The sequence below is a fragment of the Gigantopelta aegis genome, chromosome 2, assembly GCF_016097555.1.
Source record: "Gigantopelta aegis isolate Gae_Host chromosome 2, Gae_host_genome, whole genome shotgun sequence".
In the NCBI taxonomy this organism is placed as follows: Eukaryota; Metazoa; Mollusca; class Gastropoda; order Neomphalida; family Peltospiridae; genus Gigantopelta; species Gigantopelta aegis.
In genome coordinates, this window is record NC_054700.1 from 24,573,668 (window position 1) to 24,592,609 (window position 18,942).

Here is an 18,942-nt window from a genome sequence, read left to right on the forward strand (position 1 = left end):
AACATGTGCAGTACTTTTGGTTATTCAACTGTAGTCCGTACGAAAATCCCACACGGGGGCAAGTTAAACAACATGTGCAGTACTTTTAGTTATTCAACTGTAGTCCGTACGAAAATCCCACACGGGGGCAAGTTAAACAACATGTGCAGTACTTTTGGTTATTCAACTGTAGTCCGTACGAAAATCCCACACGGGGGCAAGTTAAAAAACATGTGCAGTACTTTTGGTTATTCAACTGTAGTCCGTACGAAAATCCCACACGGGGGCAAGTTAAACAACATGTGCAGTACTTTTGGTTATTCAACTGTAGTCCGTACGAAAATCCCACACGGGGGCAAGTTAAACAACATGTGCAGTACTTTTGGTTATTCAACTGTAGTCCGTACGAAAATCCCACATGGGGGCAAGTTACGAAAATCCCACACGGGGGCAAGTTAAACAACATGTGCAAATTCAACTGTAACATGTGCAGTACTTTTGGTTATTCAACTGTAGTCCGTACGAAAATCCCACACGGGGGCAAGTTAAACAACATGTGCAGTACTTTTGGTTATTCAACTGTAGTCCGTACGAAAATCCACACGGGGGCAAGGGGGCAAAGTTACGAAAAACACAACATGTGCAGTACTTTTGGTTATTCAACTGTAGTCCGTACGAAAATCCCACACGGGGGCAAGTTAAACATGTGCAGTACTTTTGGTTATTCAACTGTAGTCCGTACGAAAATCCCACACGGGGGCAAGTTAAACAACATGTGCAGTACTTTTGGTTATTCAACTGTAGTCCGTACGAAAATCCCACACGGGGGCAAGTTAAACAACATGTGCAGTACAACTGTAGTCCGTTTTTGGTTATTCAACTGTAGTCCGTACGAAAATCCCACACGGGGGCAAGTTAAACAACATGTGCAGTACTTTTGGTTATTCAACTGTAGTCCGTACGAAAATCCCACACGGGGGCAAGTTAAACATGTGCAGTACTTTTGGTTCTGTTCAAGCTCTAATTATTGAGGTTTCTAAGACTTGTTTGTTGTTAGTTTTGAGTAAAACGATAACTTGGTCACTACTGTATGCTGTCGATCCTTGCTTTATTTTGTGTGGTGGGTAGTCGATGGAGTATAAATAGGATGGCCCTGGAGACTGAAGTGTGGATGGGAATCGGTTTTGGTGAGTGTAGATGGAGTATAAAGTGGGATGAAATGTGATTGGAGTATAAGTTGGGAATGTGGTATAGGGTGGAACATACTGGTGGACAAGCAGATAGTCTGAGCCTCCTGATAAATATTGTGCCTAATTTTAAGCGCATGGTTCAGCGAGAAGATATATATATATATATATATATATATATATATATATCTCTCTCTCTCTCTCTCTCTCTCTCTCTCTCTCTCTCTCTCTCTCTCTCTCTCTCTCTCTCCCCCCCCCCCCCGAGTCTTATTAACCTATAAACATTATTACCTATATCCCAGAGAGCATGCTTGAACATTTACTGGGCATAAGTCGGAAAATAAATTGAAATTGATTGTTTTCATTTACATCACCTATTACTTATATCCCAGATAGCGTACTTAAACCTTTACTTTCAGTGGGACAATAAATTGAAATGAATTGTGTTTCCATTGCAGCCCCACCCAGTTACGAGGAATGCGTCTTCGGACGTGTGAACATAAAGGATAAAGATGACACCGACTACACCCAGGGCAGTCTGGTGTTCGCGCCACTGTACGCCTGTTACGACTCTGAAATCACACCAGAGGACAATGTCGACTAAAGGAAAAACACAGTGTACACTTTGGATAACTCGAAAATCACACCAGAGGACAATATGACTAAAGGAAAAATACAGTGTACACTTTGGATAACTCGAAAGTCACACCGGAGGAGAATGTTGACTGAGGGTAAAACACAATGTACGCTTTGGATATCTCGAAAATTACACCAGAGGAGAATGTCACCTGAAAGAAAAACAGTGTACGCTCTGGATATCTCGACAATCACATTTAAGGAAATGTTGACTAAAAGAAAAAGACTGTGTACACTTTGGATAAATAAAAAATCACACTTACGGAAAATGTCGACTGAAAGAAAACACTGACGAGAAATAATATAATTTTGTGTTTGCAGAGATCAGTGTATGCTTCTTATAATTGAAAAATGTAAAATGTCGACTACAGGAAAACATTAACCAAAAGTAATATAAATGTGTGTTTGCGAAGATCAATGTACACTTTTCACACCTTTAAATAACTGGGAAGATGTCGATTAAAGGAAACCTTTGACCAAAACTAACATAATTTTGTGTTTTCAAAGATCAGTTTACGTGAGTCTCAACTGAAAAATCACACCAGAGGATGTCGACTGAAGCTCAGTAGCGTGTTCAGGGAGGAGAGAACCAGTGAACCATTCCACTGGTGTTCATCGCATCCTGTCGTATCACATCCATATAGATTACGTGCAAAAACGAGTGTTCGACCTCCTGAAGAAAAACAAAAACATTAAAATTACATAGTGTTTTTGTTTGGACAACAACAAATAAATCAATATTTACCTTTTGCAACTCTGAAGTCATGCCAGAGAGAACATTAACAAAAGGAAAACATCTACCAAAATAACAAAATAACTGGTAGACCAGTAGAGTTAATTTTAATCAGATTGGACTAGGGGTTTATTCCAGAAATATCTCATTGGTGAGGATAAACCGCGCTTCTGAAACATAAGGCAGCAAGTGGTAAATTAACAAGTTCAAGAAAATTCTTTTTTTACTTTTATCCATCTGGTAAAGGCTATATTAAGTAATTGAATGGTTTTGGTTCTCAAGGCTAGTGTTTCAGGAAGGTTTTTTCCTCTGGTCCTAGCTATACTATTTTGTACTATATTTCCACTTACTGCCTTTTTCCTTAGCAGGGTAGTATTGGTGTATGTTTTGGTAAGCAAAACAATTTCTTTTACGCCTCACCAGTACATAATTTAATTTGTGGTTGCTTTTATTATAGTTTGTTTTTAAAATTAGTATTCTGCATGCATGATGGGAACAGTTCAAAATGAACATCCGTTTTGTTTTACAAATGGAGATTGTTACATGAACATCAGTGCTGTTGAAATTTCTGGAATCTGTTTGGGAATACATAATTTTCAAATAAGTACAGAAATTTCATATATGATTCATTGTGCAATAACTGTTTAAAATGACATTCATTGAGGTCAATTAGTAGATTGTTTAAGTGCTAACAAATATTTAAACATTTATATTTACGTTTATCATCATTTGACTTGATGCAACATCAGATATAGGCTACCTGTAATTTCACTCATGAAAAATAAAAACAATAAAAGCGATAAAGTTAATGACAAGGGTACCACAACAATGGTATTGTGTCACATGCCATGAAGATAACATCTTTTAACACGATATTTATGTAACTGTTTATTGTAAACTACGTGGGTAATAATTCGTTTTATTCTCTGGGCGGTAGATATTAAAAAATAACTGCTTCCCCATGTGGTCATTAGTGGTGTAGGTCTTAAGTTTAGAATAGTTATTTACGATCTTTGTGAACACTTAATGTCAAACTGTTGACAAGTTTGTCTCCACGGAAAAAACGATTGTCCACCTGCAGTTCGTGAATGTCTTATGATCCAAATCTAGTAAAAATACTCATGGTCTAACTGATTAAAATTCTTCTCTTCATTTATTTTGCAAGACGAACGCAGTTTATAAAACCATGACCATGAGAAATATCTCAAGTATTTTCTTGTTTTTGCATTATTTTTGACCTAGCAAAGACGCCGCTTACGAAGACATTGCCTGAATACATACGAAAGTATTAAGTCATTTATTACTCAAATACAAAACGTCCCCCCCCCCCCCCCCAGGGAATTGGTTAAACTATATGTAAACTGGTAATTTGTAATCAATATCCAATCATTACCTGTTCCAAGAAATAGTGACCGGCTGCCCGCTTTGTTACTCCAAGTACTGCAGTTTTATCGACTATCGAAGTGATCACGATTCGCCACGTTACTCCAAGTACTGCAGTTTTTATCGACTATCGAAGTGATCACGATTCGCCATGTTACTCCAAGTGCTGCAGTTTTATCGACTATCGAAGTGATCACGATTCGCCACGTTACTCCAAGTACTGCAGTTTTTATCGACTATCGAAGTGATCACGATTCGCCATGTTACTCCAAGTGCTGCAGTTTTATCGACTATCGAAGTGATCATGATTGGCCACGTTACTCCAAGTGCTGCAGTTTTATCGACTATCGAAGTGATCACGATTGGCCATGTTACTCCAAGTGCTGCAGTTTTATCGACTATCGAAGTGATCATGATTGGCCACGTTACTCCAAGTGCTGCAGTTTTATCGACTATCGAAGTGATCATGATTGGCCACGTTACTCCAAGTGCTGCAGTTTTATCGACTATCGAAGTGATCACGATTGGCCATGTTACTCCAAGTGCTGCAGTTTTATCGACTATCGAAGTGATCATGATTGGCCATGTTACTCCAAGTGCTGCAGTTTTATCGACTATCGAAGTGATCATGATTGGCCATGTTACTCCAAGTGCTGCAGTTTTATCGACTATCGAATTGATCATGATTCGCCATGCAGAGCAGTACCTAGCGGGAGTTGCACCCCTAGGGAACTCAGAAAAAGTGTTATTTAGAGTTTAAACTGGCCATTTTTCTCTACTTGGAGCTGATCTATTACTGTGCTCTGATTCCTTTCTATACCAACGCCCCACTTGTTTTAGACTACGTATGACCCTGTCATACCCTGGTGCCGACATTGTAGATGTTGAGAGAAAAAGCCTGTTTTCATACACACCCATTTGGGAGAACTCGTATTTCCTTGTTATAATATCACATCACGATATTGACTGTTCCTTGATAATGACAGAAACCTAAGCCAAAGAGTCCACTGAAATAAACACTACCAGAAGCGAATCCTACTTATTACGTGTAAGTTAACTATGCAAGCACAAACAAAAAACAAATGAACAAATAAAAACAAGACCCTCCCCCACAACCCCCCCCCCCACACACACACACACTAAAACAACAACAACAAAAAACTCACAATAAAACAAAACAAACGACAACAAAAAACAGACAAATAGATGTGCATTATCGTTCCTTTTATATTATATATTTTTCTTTTTGTACAATGTTCATTCTCTGTCTTTTTCTTTTGTACCTGCTCTAATTGTTTTAGGTGCGAGCGTGCATGTGAGCATTCGTTTATCTGTACAATAAGGCATTTGTTTATCTGTGTATTTACACGCACATCTGTGACTGCGTGCGCGTACATGTTTAGCCCCAGACCTACGTTCGTCGGATCTGAACTGTGGCCTGTTCAGGACGAGCCATCGCTGGACTGGTTTTGCGTCTAACGTTAAATGGTTGTGATAGGAAAGAACACGTTGGTACCAGTCAAACTGTTGGCGAGAGCCCGACCTCCTGACTACCGCACGGGAGTACTCAAGTATTGCCTTTTCAGTCGCTATTAAAACCGGCAGAACTCCTCCCTCAAAAACGTGAAAAGAAAACCTGTTAAGAATGGATGAATGGATGTTTAACGACACCCCAGCACACAAATAGAGATCGGCTATTGGATGTCAAACAAGGGCCTATGAGGGAGACAATTCTGTTTGTTCATCGACCACAAAGGCAATAATTAGGCCCTATTTCATTTGATTATACCCATGTTCTTTAAAATTAATAAATGTCTTTACGAAACCTATAAAACAAGTGGCGTGCTGAGGAAGCCGAGCCCGTATGAACTACTTGACTGGTACCATCCACTACATCTACCTTACATTAGCAGCAACAAACACAAACAACAACTCCCACAGAAGGAATGGAATTTATTACTAGTTATTTATTTTTGAGCCATTTGTTTTCTAATTGAACACAAAAATAGATGTGGGTTTTTTTTGTTATTTCAAAAACACTTTTATTTTTCTTCTTACTTCAAACCAAACTGAAATTATTTATAAAAACTATTTTTGTATGAAGATGGGGCAGACTATAACGAGCGACCGCGAATGCGTTCCCCCTTGAACATGCTTCACTGACGTGTTCAGAATACCTAGCACTCGCGAACAGTTTGAACTGAAATAAATTTAATTGAAATGAATACCATTATTTTCTGCCATGTGGTATTTATCTCAGGTTAGGTGCAAAAACCATTCTAGCGATCGCCCACACTTTTGAACATGTCTCATGGCCCCGTTTTATGAAGCGATCTTAACACTAAGATCACCTTAAATGCATAAGGTGGCAATGCACTTAAGGTTATCTTAGCGCTAACATCGCTTCGTAAAACAGGCCATTGGTCAAGAAACCAAGTATCAATTCACCAGTTATCTCCCGTGGAGAAACCCATGTAGAGTTGTCTACCTTGTGACAAATGATTATATTTGCCCCTCCCCTCTCCCCTGCTTAACTGCTTAACTGGCAACTTTCAGCAAGTGGAAGTTAAAATATCAATGGCGGAACTAGAAAATATTTTCTGGAGGGGATCAAGAGCAAAAAGCACATTGGCCAAGTCCTGAAAAGAGCTCTTCAATAAAAATCGGGCATTTGTGATAAAACAATTGTAAACAAATTGTTAGAAAAAAGGAGAATGGATTTAAAACAAAACAACACATTGAGAACAGGTCCCCCCTGGTCAAACTCCCTTAGATCCGCCCATCCTCTCTTGGACACATCCACAGGCGAATATCGGAGGATATCCCCAGGACAGTCGTGCTTGAACCTTCAGTGGATGTAAGAACGAGTCAATTGATTGGTTGGTTGGTTGGTTGATTGATTGATCCGCCCATCCTCTCTTGGACACATCCACAGGCGAATCTCGGAGGATATCCCCAAGACAGTCGTGCTTGAACCTTCTGTGGATGTAAGAACGAGTCAATTGATTGGTTGGTTGGTTGGTTGATTGATTGATTGATCCGCCCACGAATATATAGCAAAATAAATTGGGGGACCTTAAAGTGGCTGCCTTAGACAGGTGGCCGCAAAGGCGGGTTCGACACTTTCAAAGATGTGTACCCAACCCTACTCTCCACCATATCTATTCCAAAACCAACTGAAAACCACAACAGGAAGACACGATTGTTGTATGTCAAGAGATCTCTGTCGAAGTAGTTAGATAGTGTTACCACTGTGGGCAAAAACAACTTCTATTTTATTGTCAAGAACGTAATATTTTTATTCTGAAACTATTTGCATTTTGAGAATACGTGGGGGAGGAGAGGCCAGTGCATCACTATTTCAAGCATATTGTGTATATTTGAAATTCATTATTATGTTATTACATACATTATGAGCATAACAATTTTCTTAAATTATAACCAAACGGTTGAATCCACAGTTCACTTGCACAACTGTATATTAAATGCGTATTTTATGTTCAATATATTTTTTAATGGATTGTATACATATATAAACATCACGGCTGCTTTTATTTCATACTGTCACAATATCATTTAGGCCATCATAAAAATATTTGTTCTGCATATAACCCACCATTTTATATATAATTTTATATATACATAATAATGGGAAAAAAATAAGTAAAAAGGAAACATAATTTGGTAGAAATATTTGAATCGGGTGTGCTTTTCATGTGTTTGTAGGGTTATGGCAAAACTATTTGTAACATTTAAAGCTGTTTATTCCTTGTGAAATATCCGCTATAATCCTGCCATTCCCATTTTATAAATCATTAATCAATGAATAATCTGGCTTTTGTTTTATATATATGTGTGTGCGACTGTCTGTCTGTCTGTCTGTCTGTCTGTCTCTGTCTCTGTCTCTCTCTCTGTCTCTCTCTCTCTCTCTCTCTCTCTCTCTCTCTCTCTCTCTCTCTCTCTCTCTCTCTCTCTCTCTCTCTGTGTGTGTGTGTGGTTATTATTTATTTATTTGTTGTGTGCCTAGTGCGTTTTCCAACATAACCAGTGTATCAAAAGTCATGGAATGTGATGCCGTGTCTATGGGATAGTGCATGAACAAAATTGGATATCCTATGAAGTCTATGTTAGAATTACCAAATGTCTGACATCCTGTATCAAACCATAAATGTCCTCTAGTGATGCCATTAAACAAGATTATTTGGAGAGAGAGAGAGAGAGAGAGAGAGAGAGAGAGAGAGAGAGAGAGAGAGAGAGAGAGAGAGAGATGTAGCGAAATGGTAATGCGCCTGCCTGAGTATCATCTACGGTGGTGGACGTTTTCAGCCGGTGCTCCACGACTGGTATATCACAGGTCATATCACTTGCAGTATGATGGGTCGTAAGATTAATACCTCTAGAACCTGTATTTGGTACAGTGACTTTTTTAAATATCTTTTTCTGAAGTACAATCTTCTAGCAAGTTAACTTAGAGTTTGGGGGCAAGACGTAGCCCAGTGGTAAAACGTTCGCTTGATGCACGGTCGGTTTATGATCGATCCTCGTCAGTGGGCCCGTTGGGACATTTCTCACTCCAGCCAGTGCACCACGACTGGTACATCAAAGGCCGTGGTATGTTCTATCCTGTCTATGGGATGGTGCATATATCCCTTGCTGCTAATCGAAAAAAGTAGCCCATGAAGTGGCGACAGCGGGTTTCCTCCCTCAATATCTGTGTGGTCCTTTACCATATGTCCGACGCCATATAACCGTAAATAATATGTGTTGAGTGCGTCGTTAAATAAATCATTTCATTTCATTTAACTTAGAGATTTACCCTCAGTACAGACCACAAGAGTGTTCAAGAGTGCGAACGCGCGCAAACAATTTGACTGGTTTTCATCTTATACTATATCATCTGATTTATTAACATGAACAACAGAGGCCAGTCTAACGACAAACCACGAACACTTAGCCTACTGAACATGCCTTAAGTAGACAAACGTCTTTGCAGTTATCCACTCTGTAGACATCAATGTCCCGAGTCGTCGCTAAATAAACCTCTTACATGTGCCCCAAGCAAGCACTATACATTAGCTGATCCGCCATTAAGGGGGTGTCACACTGTCCCGAGTTTCCCTACGACATGCGGCGATATAAGGCGAGATAAACTCGCTATAAATCGCCGCGGATGGCCACGATATGTTTGGCAATATAGTATGAGACTATTACGAATTGGTAGGAGTTTCTACGACATTCGTACGAAAATCCTGCGATAGTTGTTCGACATTACTACGTGTTTGTACGAGTTTGTAAGAGATTTGTACGAGTAGGTACGAGTTTGTACGATATGGTACGATATATTGCGACATTAGTACGACATTCGTACGACTTATCTCGTCATAAATGTCGTGCTATGTCGCAGTATGTCGTACGTTACTCGTCTTATATCGTACTATGTCGCTATGACTCGGCAGTTGTTTTTGAGACGGCGAGATCACTCGAGAACACGCGACAAGAGGCGACAATGAGTACGACAATGTACGAGTAAGTTGCGAGATTGATACGAGAAGACCTAAGACGGCGAGAATTTTAAACAGTTTAAAATTCTTGTGGGCACTTCCCGACAATATGCGAGTAGTGACAACATGCTACGACATGTGTACGACTTCAACCGACATATGGCGACATCTCCGCGACATTCCCCCCGACATGTGGCGAGTTATGAACTCGCCGCAACTCGTAGCGAAACTCGGGACAGTGTGACACCCCCTTTAAGTATATACCGTGTTGCTGCTACTCTTGAAGAGAACGAATGGTCAACAGGTGTGTGCGTAATCTAATAAATACCGTTAGTGCGTACACGAGATCGAGTAGCCGTTTAGAAGCGCGTGTAATTGCTGGCATTTAGTGAATGAATTACGGCTAATATAACCACAGGGTTCGGCCATTAATGCAACTCATATAATACATTTGGAAGGTCCCTAAGCTCAGAGCAGAAAGCCTCTATTAATAGAATACCTAGATCCATAAAGCCCGGTGTGTCGACATCAATGTCCGCTCTTAAAGGCGCACACCCTAGTTTTAGCCCGTGCAAATAAACACTACGTTTGGTTAATCAACAAACCCGTAACTCATCTGGATAAAGTTATAATAGAGTGAAACTAAAGTATGTGAGGTTTAAACGGGGAAATAACGTCTAAAACTAGATTAAAGTTGGCTCAATAACCGTTACATCTCAAACGAACGTGCGTTTTTAGAATTATGAAAAATGTATTTCGGCGTATTACAAAAAACAGCATGACCAGAAACACTTCGGATGTACCAAAATGGATATTATAATAAATAAAATATAAGTAATTTCTAATGTTAATTATCACACAACGGCACTAATAGTGGAAAATGCATCGTAGAGTATAACAACTAGAGTCTGTCTCTTTGACGGACGTCATGGTTATAACAAGATAGCACATAGAGCATAGGATGCTACAGTATTATAACTAATAACAACTAGAGTCTGTCTCTTTGACGGACGTCATGGTTATAACAAGATAGCACATAGAGCATAGGATGCCACAGTATTATAACTAATAAAAATGACAGTATGTTGAAACTCCACTAGAGCACATTGGTTTATTTATTATTGGTTACTGAATGCCAAACATTTGGTAATTTTTGACTCGTAGTCTTAAAGGAGAACTCAATTCAAATGTGAGCCTTATGTGTTGGAAAGATGCATACCCGGACCACCAACACATGCTGACACTTTAAGAAATTTTAAAAGGCATAATTTTAGAGTTAATAAAAAACGGTGATTATTTCTGCTAACTGGGGAAACTATTTTGTTTCGTTTTAGTCGCGTCCGGTACTCTAGTTTGGGAGGAAGTGACGTCAGCTCCTACCAACTTCTGTATGCACAGTGTAAACAAACGCAGTTGATTTGATTTCAGCTTATTTTCGTGCTTATATCCAATTAAGGTTCAAGCACGCTGTCCTGGGCACACACCTCAGCTATCTGGGCTGTCTGTCCAGGACAGTGGGTTAGTTGTTAGTTGGTTAGAGGTTAGTGAGAGAGAAGAGGGTGTAGTGGCCTTACACCTACTCATTGAGCCCTTAAGAACTCGCTCTGGGTAGGAGCCGGTACCGGGCTGCGAACCCTGTACCTACCAGCCTGTAGTCCGATGGCTTAACCACTGCGCCACCGAGGCGCTTCCCATTTGATCAACCGGACTTGTAAAACAACACAAATGACTTGATATTATAATAAACTGTTTAATTAAATATATTTCAATTTTCGTTAACAGAACGAAATGGGGTTATAGTATTTTTCTCTCTTAATGGCGCTCTGTCACGGATCGTTGACCTAATTATTGACTTTACAAAATATTATCTGAAAATATATACATTTGATTTGTCGCTAAAAGTACTTTATTTAACCATCTTCATAATTACCATAACTCATTTATTACTGATATTTTGTAAAACTAATTGAATTATGTCAACGGTCCATAATTCGGAGAAAAATAACAGCTATTTAGAGAGCAGAGGTATGACGTATTATTTTGACGTGAGGGGCATTCCCCGAATAACCGCAGTGTCAAAACGATTTACCAAGCTCGTGTAACGAGAACTCTTTACCGTCCTCTGCGACGTAGGGTAAACAGAAAACCCCCCAAAAACAACGAAAATAAGTTATTAAAAATTAATAATGATAATAAGCTTATACATTAATTTATTTTAGTAACAGAAGCATGTTAAACGTCGACAATCCCGACTGGTTAGGCCTTTGAATCCATAGGTAAATTTATCGTTAGTCGTACGCAAAAACCTCTAAACATCATAATCACAAACATCTTCATTTTCCACCTTGTCAAATATATTTTATGCAAAATATGCCATAACAGCTGACTTGGGATAGGAATTGTTACATTTTAAAAGAATACTCTGAACTATACGGTGTTTATATACGATGTGACTATATATACGACGGCCGTGTATATAGCCTCCACTAACGAGGGCTGGCTATATACACAGCAAAAATGTATATAGGCGATAAATAAGTACTTGATTTATTCATATTACCGAATCATCTGGAACAGGAGGAATACATACCAAGTACTGTACGAACAGTGCGTTTTCTGAACAGGGGAGATGGGGGGGGGGGGGGGGGGGGATATGAATCTATGAATAGCGTAATATTGCCCCTACAGTACTAACACAAAATTAATAATAATAAATAAATAAATAAATAAATAATATTATTATTTATTATTATTATTATTAGTCTATTACTACTTTTTGGGGTGGATGGGGCGGTGTTTTATGGGGGGGGGGGGGGGGTGTTATAAAAATGCACGATTAACGTGCATGAACACACGCACAAACGGCAGGCTGAACTTGTCCCTGCACGTAGAACTGGATTCAACTGGGTTAAGTAATAAGCCAACCTTTGGACGGCAAAACATGCGACAGTAGGTCCCTATACTGTTTTGTTTTGTTGTTTGTTTGTTTCTTTTGTTTGTTTGTTTGTTGTTGTTGTTTTTTACGCTGTACATTAAACCGAATGACCACTTTGCAAATCAGTCAAAATAATTTGCTAACGTTGAACGAAAAAAGACTGGCTGGTCGTATGCCACATTTGTGACGCTGGAAAACATGTTATACGTTTTCGAACCAAGCACTATAGCGATATAACCGTCTAGACTCTCCCCCCTGCTAAATTCCATGCACACGCGCCTGATAATAATAATAATAATAATAATAATAATAATAATAATAAATAGTGAGTTCATGTTCCGACTGTTTATTATTTTATTTCAGCGTATTCGCAGTTATTTTCGTCATGAAATAATATATTTTTAAAAATGATTGTATTATATAGCCGGCCTTCATTTGCCAAGTCTCGGCGGTCGTTTATATAAAATTCTAAAATATATTATACGGTTGTCATATATACAGCCTCATCACTACGAGTCTGTTTTGCCGTATTTTTACGACTTTTCACAAGAAGACTTCCAAATTTTAAAAATGAAGCGTGTCATGGAATTCCCTCGATCGTAGTTCAATTAAAATGTTTTGGATCATACAATAACTAGGTTTGGGGTATTCAAAATGAATGTAATTTGCATTTATAATCCATATTTAGAGAAATAAGACCCACTAAATCCGTGACTGAGCGCCTTTAAAACATCCAAAGAAAAAAAAATGCATACTAGTAGGCTACGTTGGAACAAAAATGACCACTCACGATACCCAAGTAATAATTTTCTTTTCTTTGGGACCACGTAGTTGATCAGTTCTGTGATTTCAGATGGGATAGTCTACTTAATCAAGAGTTTTGCAGAATGATTTACAGTAATAAAGCATGACAGCTGATGTCCATTACCATTTTAGGGGTGGCAGGTTATTTCACAATATCCTGTGATACACATATTTTTGTGTGTAGACAGCGTTAATTAATTGCCTTGTCTGGCTACCTATGAAATATACACCTGACAATCAGGAATCACAAGTGGATCCTGCATTCTTGGGATACACTTTCCCACAGACAGAACATCACATACCACGGTCTTTGATATAAAAATCGCATGAGGAAAAATCATTCTTTCCTGTGTCGTGATTGTATCCAATTACAGGGACGGATATGGGATATTTCTAGGGACGGGCGAAATACAAATAAGGGTATCAACAGTGTTCGAACACTTAAATGAGAACATATTTAAACATTTTGAAACAAGACAGATCCTATGAATTTCGTAGCCATTGTCGAATATACACTATCGCGTATATTATATATAGAGGCATCACACATCGGAAACATCCAGCTGGCAAAATGTTACATTTGCATATTATTTAAAAAGATGTAAGCATTGTATTTATTATATTAAACGGCTACTTGTGAAAATAAATAAAAGTTTGTTCTATTTAACAACAACACTAAAGCACATTGATTTATTAATATTAGTACTCGGCTATTGTGTGTCAAACATTTGGTAATTTTGATATATAGTCTTAGAAAGGAAACCTGCTACATTTTTCCATTCGCAGCAAGGGATATTTTATAAGAACCATCCTACAGACAGGCTAGCACATACCACGGCATTTGATACACCAATTGACATCAAAGGAGTACCCCAGACAGGCAACGCTGCATTAAAAACATCCCCAGGCATACTGATATAGCCCGAGTACTCTGACGGTAATATGACGCTCTCTAACCATCAGAGAACAACCTATTGCGCTTATTGCGCTTATTGCGCTTTCAATAATGTTCCGGTTAAATACGTATTTGCTGACGCGTTTCTTCCTGTAGTGTGTGTATTAGTGATTAATATGTGACATTTTGTTTTTATTAGGGATCTCAAAAATGATCGATGTAAAGATATTTAACGCCAAGCATACGATTGTTGTTAATTTAGAACGGGAATCTTTTACTACCGTTTGGTAAGCAGAGATTGGTCTCTGACGGTTAGGGAACGTGATAACTGTCGAAATGTCCGTCTAACTCTCTTACCGCCAAAAATACTCGGGCTATATAATATTAATAAAAATGGCATAGCTACGATTGCTATATAGAAATATACAACGAAAATTATTGCGATGTGTAGCCACATCACGAACCAATCAAATAGCAAACTCTATCGTTGTATGCTGTCGTTTGATAGCTTTGAAATGATACTAAAGTCATGTCTACAATAAAATACTCTGTGAATGGAAACAGCCCGCAATCCCTGGGTCAAAGATCAGTTTAGGTTAGTCTATATATTTAATTTTTATATGTCTTCCTAATAATAGTTTTTTTTTTTTTTTTTTAAACATCTTAAAGCAAGTTTTCATAAATCTGTCAAATTGTGATGGACGACTGGTGAGACCAGTGAGACATTTTAATATAATCTTATTCAACAGTCATATACTTGATATCCCGCCTTGAAACACTGCGGTAACAAAGAAGCTATAAAACAAAATTGTATAATACCATGCATATTAATATCTTATATTAAAGTAAATCAAATATATATATATATTATTAAGTCATTTAAGTCATATCTTAGGAAAGCAAAATAATAAAATTGAAACAAATGTTCCTTTAGACGACTCTCCAGTTCAACCCATACTATACTGCCGAACACCGCTATGCTAAAATAGCAAAATCGTTTCACTTACGACCTTAATTGGTCAGCCATTTTTCTGAAGCCTTTTATTGTGATGCAAGAAATAAAACTAAGATGGTTTCATAATAGAATATTACACAGGATACTGACTACCAATGTTTTCGCTTATAAACTAAAACTCATTGACAGAGAAGCATGTACGTTTTGTAAAAAAAAATCAAAACAAATCTATAGAACATCTCTTTTAGGAATCCAGTACTGTTCAGAACTTTTGGAATAATTTGTTAAACTGGCTGTACAAAAATTGCAATCATATAGTTAACCTAAAGCTGTGTTTTGATCTTGTCATATTCGGATGTAACAAAAACACCAAAACAGATAACAAGTTTGATGTGATATTACTTTTAGCAAAATACTTTATGTATAAATGAAAAGTACAAAAAGTCGATTTAAATATTACTCATTTTAAACACGAACTGAAAAGACATAATATGATGTAGAGAAACATATACATTTTATTAAGAACACATTAGTGCATGTGTTAACCAAGTGGTCACTGTATCTTTTTCTGTTTGAAAATATATCACGTTACATCCCTTTTTTCCAAATGATCAATAATCTTAACTATTACATTTTGTTATTATTTAATTTGTTGAACAATTTGCACACCTCCACAGATAACTTTTATACCTAAAAAAACATAAATGTATATGGAAGATATATATATGAATGAATGTGGGTGCGGTGTTTTTTGTTTTATTATTATTATTTATTTATTTATTTATTTATTTATTGTTTTTTTCATATTATTTATTCATTTTATTTAGTTATGACGTCCCATTGTATACTAGTTAATTATTTTATTATCAAAATGGCCCAGTAGCACATTTAAAAAAAATGGTACATAATATTTTATATGTATGTACTTACTGCATTTATTTATTAAGGGGTTTTGATTTAGCTTCCTCTCTGCTTGTATTTATAATAATGTATACCCCTCTACGTGGGCTGTGTGTGTATGTGAGGGACTGAACAATAACGTTAACAAAAAAAACTAATAATTAAAAAAATAAAAATAAAAATAAGTCGTAATAAAAAAATATAGATCAAAAAAGAAAATGTATTAATTCTGAGAGCTGTCCAAAGACATTATTTTCAGAAATAAGTTTGAAACGTTTACAATGTTCAGACAATTCCGAAAATAAAACCATTTTATTTATATATGTATTTATTTATTCAAATTATACAACTTTGCATATATTACCTCCTATTACATATACTCTCCATATACTCTTTTGTCTGACTATTTGAGCCTTAAGTATAAACTTTCTTCTATTAGTACAGTATTGTATATTTAAAGGGCTTACCATTAGTAAACACAATTTCATCATGGATGGCAATTTTATATGTATGGTTATATTTAATGATTAAATGTTTTAAATGTATGTTTCTTAATTCATCAAATTTGTTACAATGTAGTAAAAAGTGCATTTCTGTTTCAATCATGTTTGGACAAAAGGGGCAATTTCTTCCTTCTCTTGGAATTTGGGGATTTTTATATCTTCCAGTTTCAATATATTTAAAATACGTGAGCTTGTTCATAGTTTTGTATTTGCAAAACATTTATGTTTTATGGGTAGTAAATCTAAATAAGTAGCACTTTTATGTAATATGTTTTGTTTTGAAATTCCTTTTCATGGTATTGTTTAATTTTGTCGTCAAAAATAGTTTTTTGTTACAGTTAGGATTAATGTTTATTTTCTATTATTATTTTTTTTATTAATGTTTATGTATTGTTATATACAGACAAACTAGCTTAATGAATTAACTTACATACTGACAGAAAGACAGACGAACAAAGGAGATTAACATTCTTAATGGCACCAGAAATGAACGCGTTATTGGGCACACCCATTATCGAAATGTATCTCCAATCCTTTTATTTCCGACCATATAGATTTAGTGCGAGGACCAATTCGCATGGAGGGCAGTTAAAAAAGAAACCGCTTCGGAAAGCGTGATGTCCTCGCCTAATGACCCCTACAGCGATAAACTGCATTTGCAAGTCACTGGCAATATAAACGTTTTCATTACTTTTAAAATACCTCTTAAAACTTGAAAGACTTTTACGAATAATTCACTCGACGCTACTGTTAGACGGGGAGAGGACGAGAAGTTAACCATGTGGGTCAGTTTTTAAAATTTTAAAGTTATTTCAAATTTAATGCTATGCTTGAATACAAAATATGCGTATTCATAATACAACTATTGAAGTACTTACATAAAACACATTAGTTATTAACGTGGATATTGCTACTTCCATTGTATCGAGTTTGCAATTTGCTTTTATTATTTTTACTTCTAGTAGAAACAATTATATAAACGTATTTCGTGTCTGTTACTAAATAATAATAATCATAATAGTCATAATAATAACAACAACAACAACAACAATAATAACAATAATAATAATAATAATTGAGGTAGTGGTAATAGTAGTAGAAATAGTAGTAATAGTAAATCAATCAAATAATTTCTATTAATTTTCCTATTATTTTACATGCAAAATATAAACTAAAACACAACATATTCTGAAATGTGATATGCTTGTTACATACCAATCAGTACCCGGTTTAAAAACCCAACTTTCAGCTACAACACAAAGTTATAAATCATAACAGCCAGACACTTGGTTTGGTAAAATACATTTGTATAACTCGTAAATTACAAGTGTTTAAAAGTAAATACAGAATTGAATAGAATTAAGATTACCTTTCGGACTACAGTTACACAGTGACGAGTTCCATCTACTACTGTTAGTAAATACACTAACCACCTACTAACTTGGGGCCTGTGTGCCATTGATCATGTCTCATAACACATTTTACAGAATTGAATAGAATTAAGATTACCTTTCCGACTACAGTTACACAGTGACGAGTTCCATCTACTACTGTTAGTAAATACACTAACCACCTACTAACTTGGGCCTGTGTGCCACTGATCATGTCTCATAACACATTTTACAGAATTGAATAGAATTAAGATTACCTTTCCGACTACAGTTACACAGTGACGAGTTCCATCTACTACTGTTAGTAAATACACTAACCACCTACTAACTTGGGGCTACAGTTACACAGTGACGAGTTCCATCTACTACTGTTAGTAAATACACTAACCACCTACTAACTTGGGGCTACAGTTACACAGTGACGAGTTCCATCTACTACTGTTAGTAAATACACTAACCACCTACTAACTTGGGGCTACAGTTACACAGTGACGAGTTCCATCTACTACTGTTAGTAAATACACTAACCACCTGCTAACTTGGGACTACAGTTACACAGTGACGAGTTCCATCTACTACTGTTAGTAAATACACTAACCACCTGCTAACTTGGGACTACAGTTACACAGTGACGAGTTCCATCTACTACTGTTAGTAAATACACTAACCACCTGCTAACTTGGGGCCTGTAGCCATTGATCATGTCTCATAACATATTTTATAACATATTCTCTTATTGACGAATACTCTCAGATACATGTAATTGTTTAACACAACTCATTTAGAATACAATATTTTTAGTGTACCAAAGTTTGGTTTTCTTCGAACCGACAATATCAGTAAGTATACATTCCACTCTCCACACCGGTCAGCGGTACAAAATAAACATTGTTATTTTGTTTCTCTAACGTTTTTCATTATTTATCATGTATCACATTCTGTTAACTAAACTAATATGAATACCTTTTAAAGATGCTAAGGCAGTATTCCATGTGTTTTATACATTTACCATTGTTTGACACCCACCAATAACCAATGTATTATTTGTGCTGGGGTGTTGTTAAACAGTCATTCATTCTTTTCCATGTGCGCCATTTTTGGCACGGCGTGGACGCAGTAAGGGCCCAAAACGAGGCCAAC

The 18,942-nt window shown here is 36.8% G+C and overlaps 2 protein-coding genes across 2 annotated transcripts in view; both read left to right on the top strand.

Annotated features, from left to right (window-relative positions):
• The window catches only part of LOC121387802 (arrestin domain-containing protein 3-like), a 35,327-nt gene extending 31,545 nt beyond the window's left edge, over nucleotides 1-3,782 (top strand). The window contains exon 9 of the mRNA XM_041519015.1: nucleotides 1,625-3,782. Coding sequence (XP_041374949.1) covers nucleotides 1,625-1,770 — 146 coding nt within the window. The 3' untranslated portion in view covers nucleotides 1,771-3,782. The remainder of the gene's footprint in view (nucleotides 1-1,624) is intronic.
• A 1,621-nt stretch (nucleotides 3,783-5,403) lies between these two features.
• LOC121387810 (adhesive plaque matrix protein-like) overlaps nucleotides 5,404-18,942 on the top strand; it is a 29,483-nt gene continuing 15,944 nt past the window's right edge. The window contains exon 1 of the mRNA XM_041519026.1: nucleotides 5,404-5,489. Coding sequence (XP_041374960.1) covers nucleotides 5,404-5,489 — 86 coding nt within the window. The remainder of the gene's footprint in view (nucleotides 5,490-18,942) is intronic.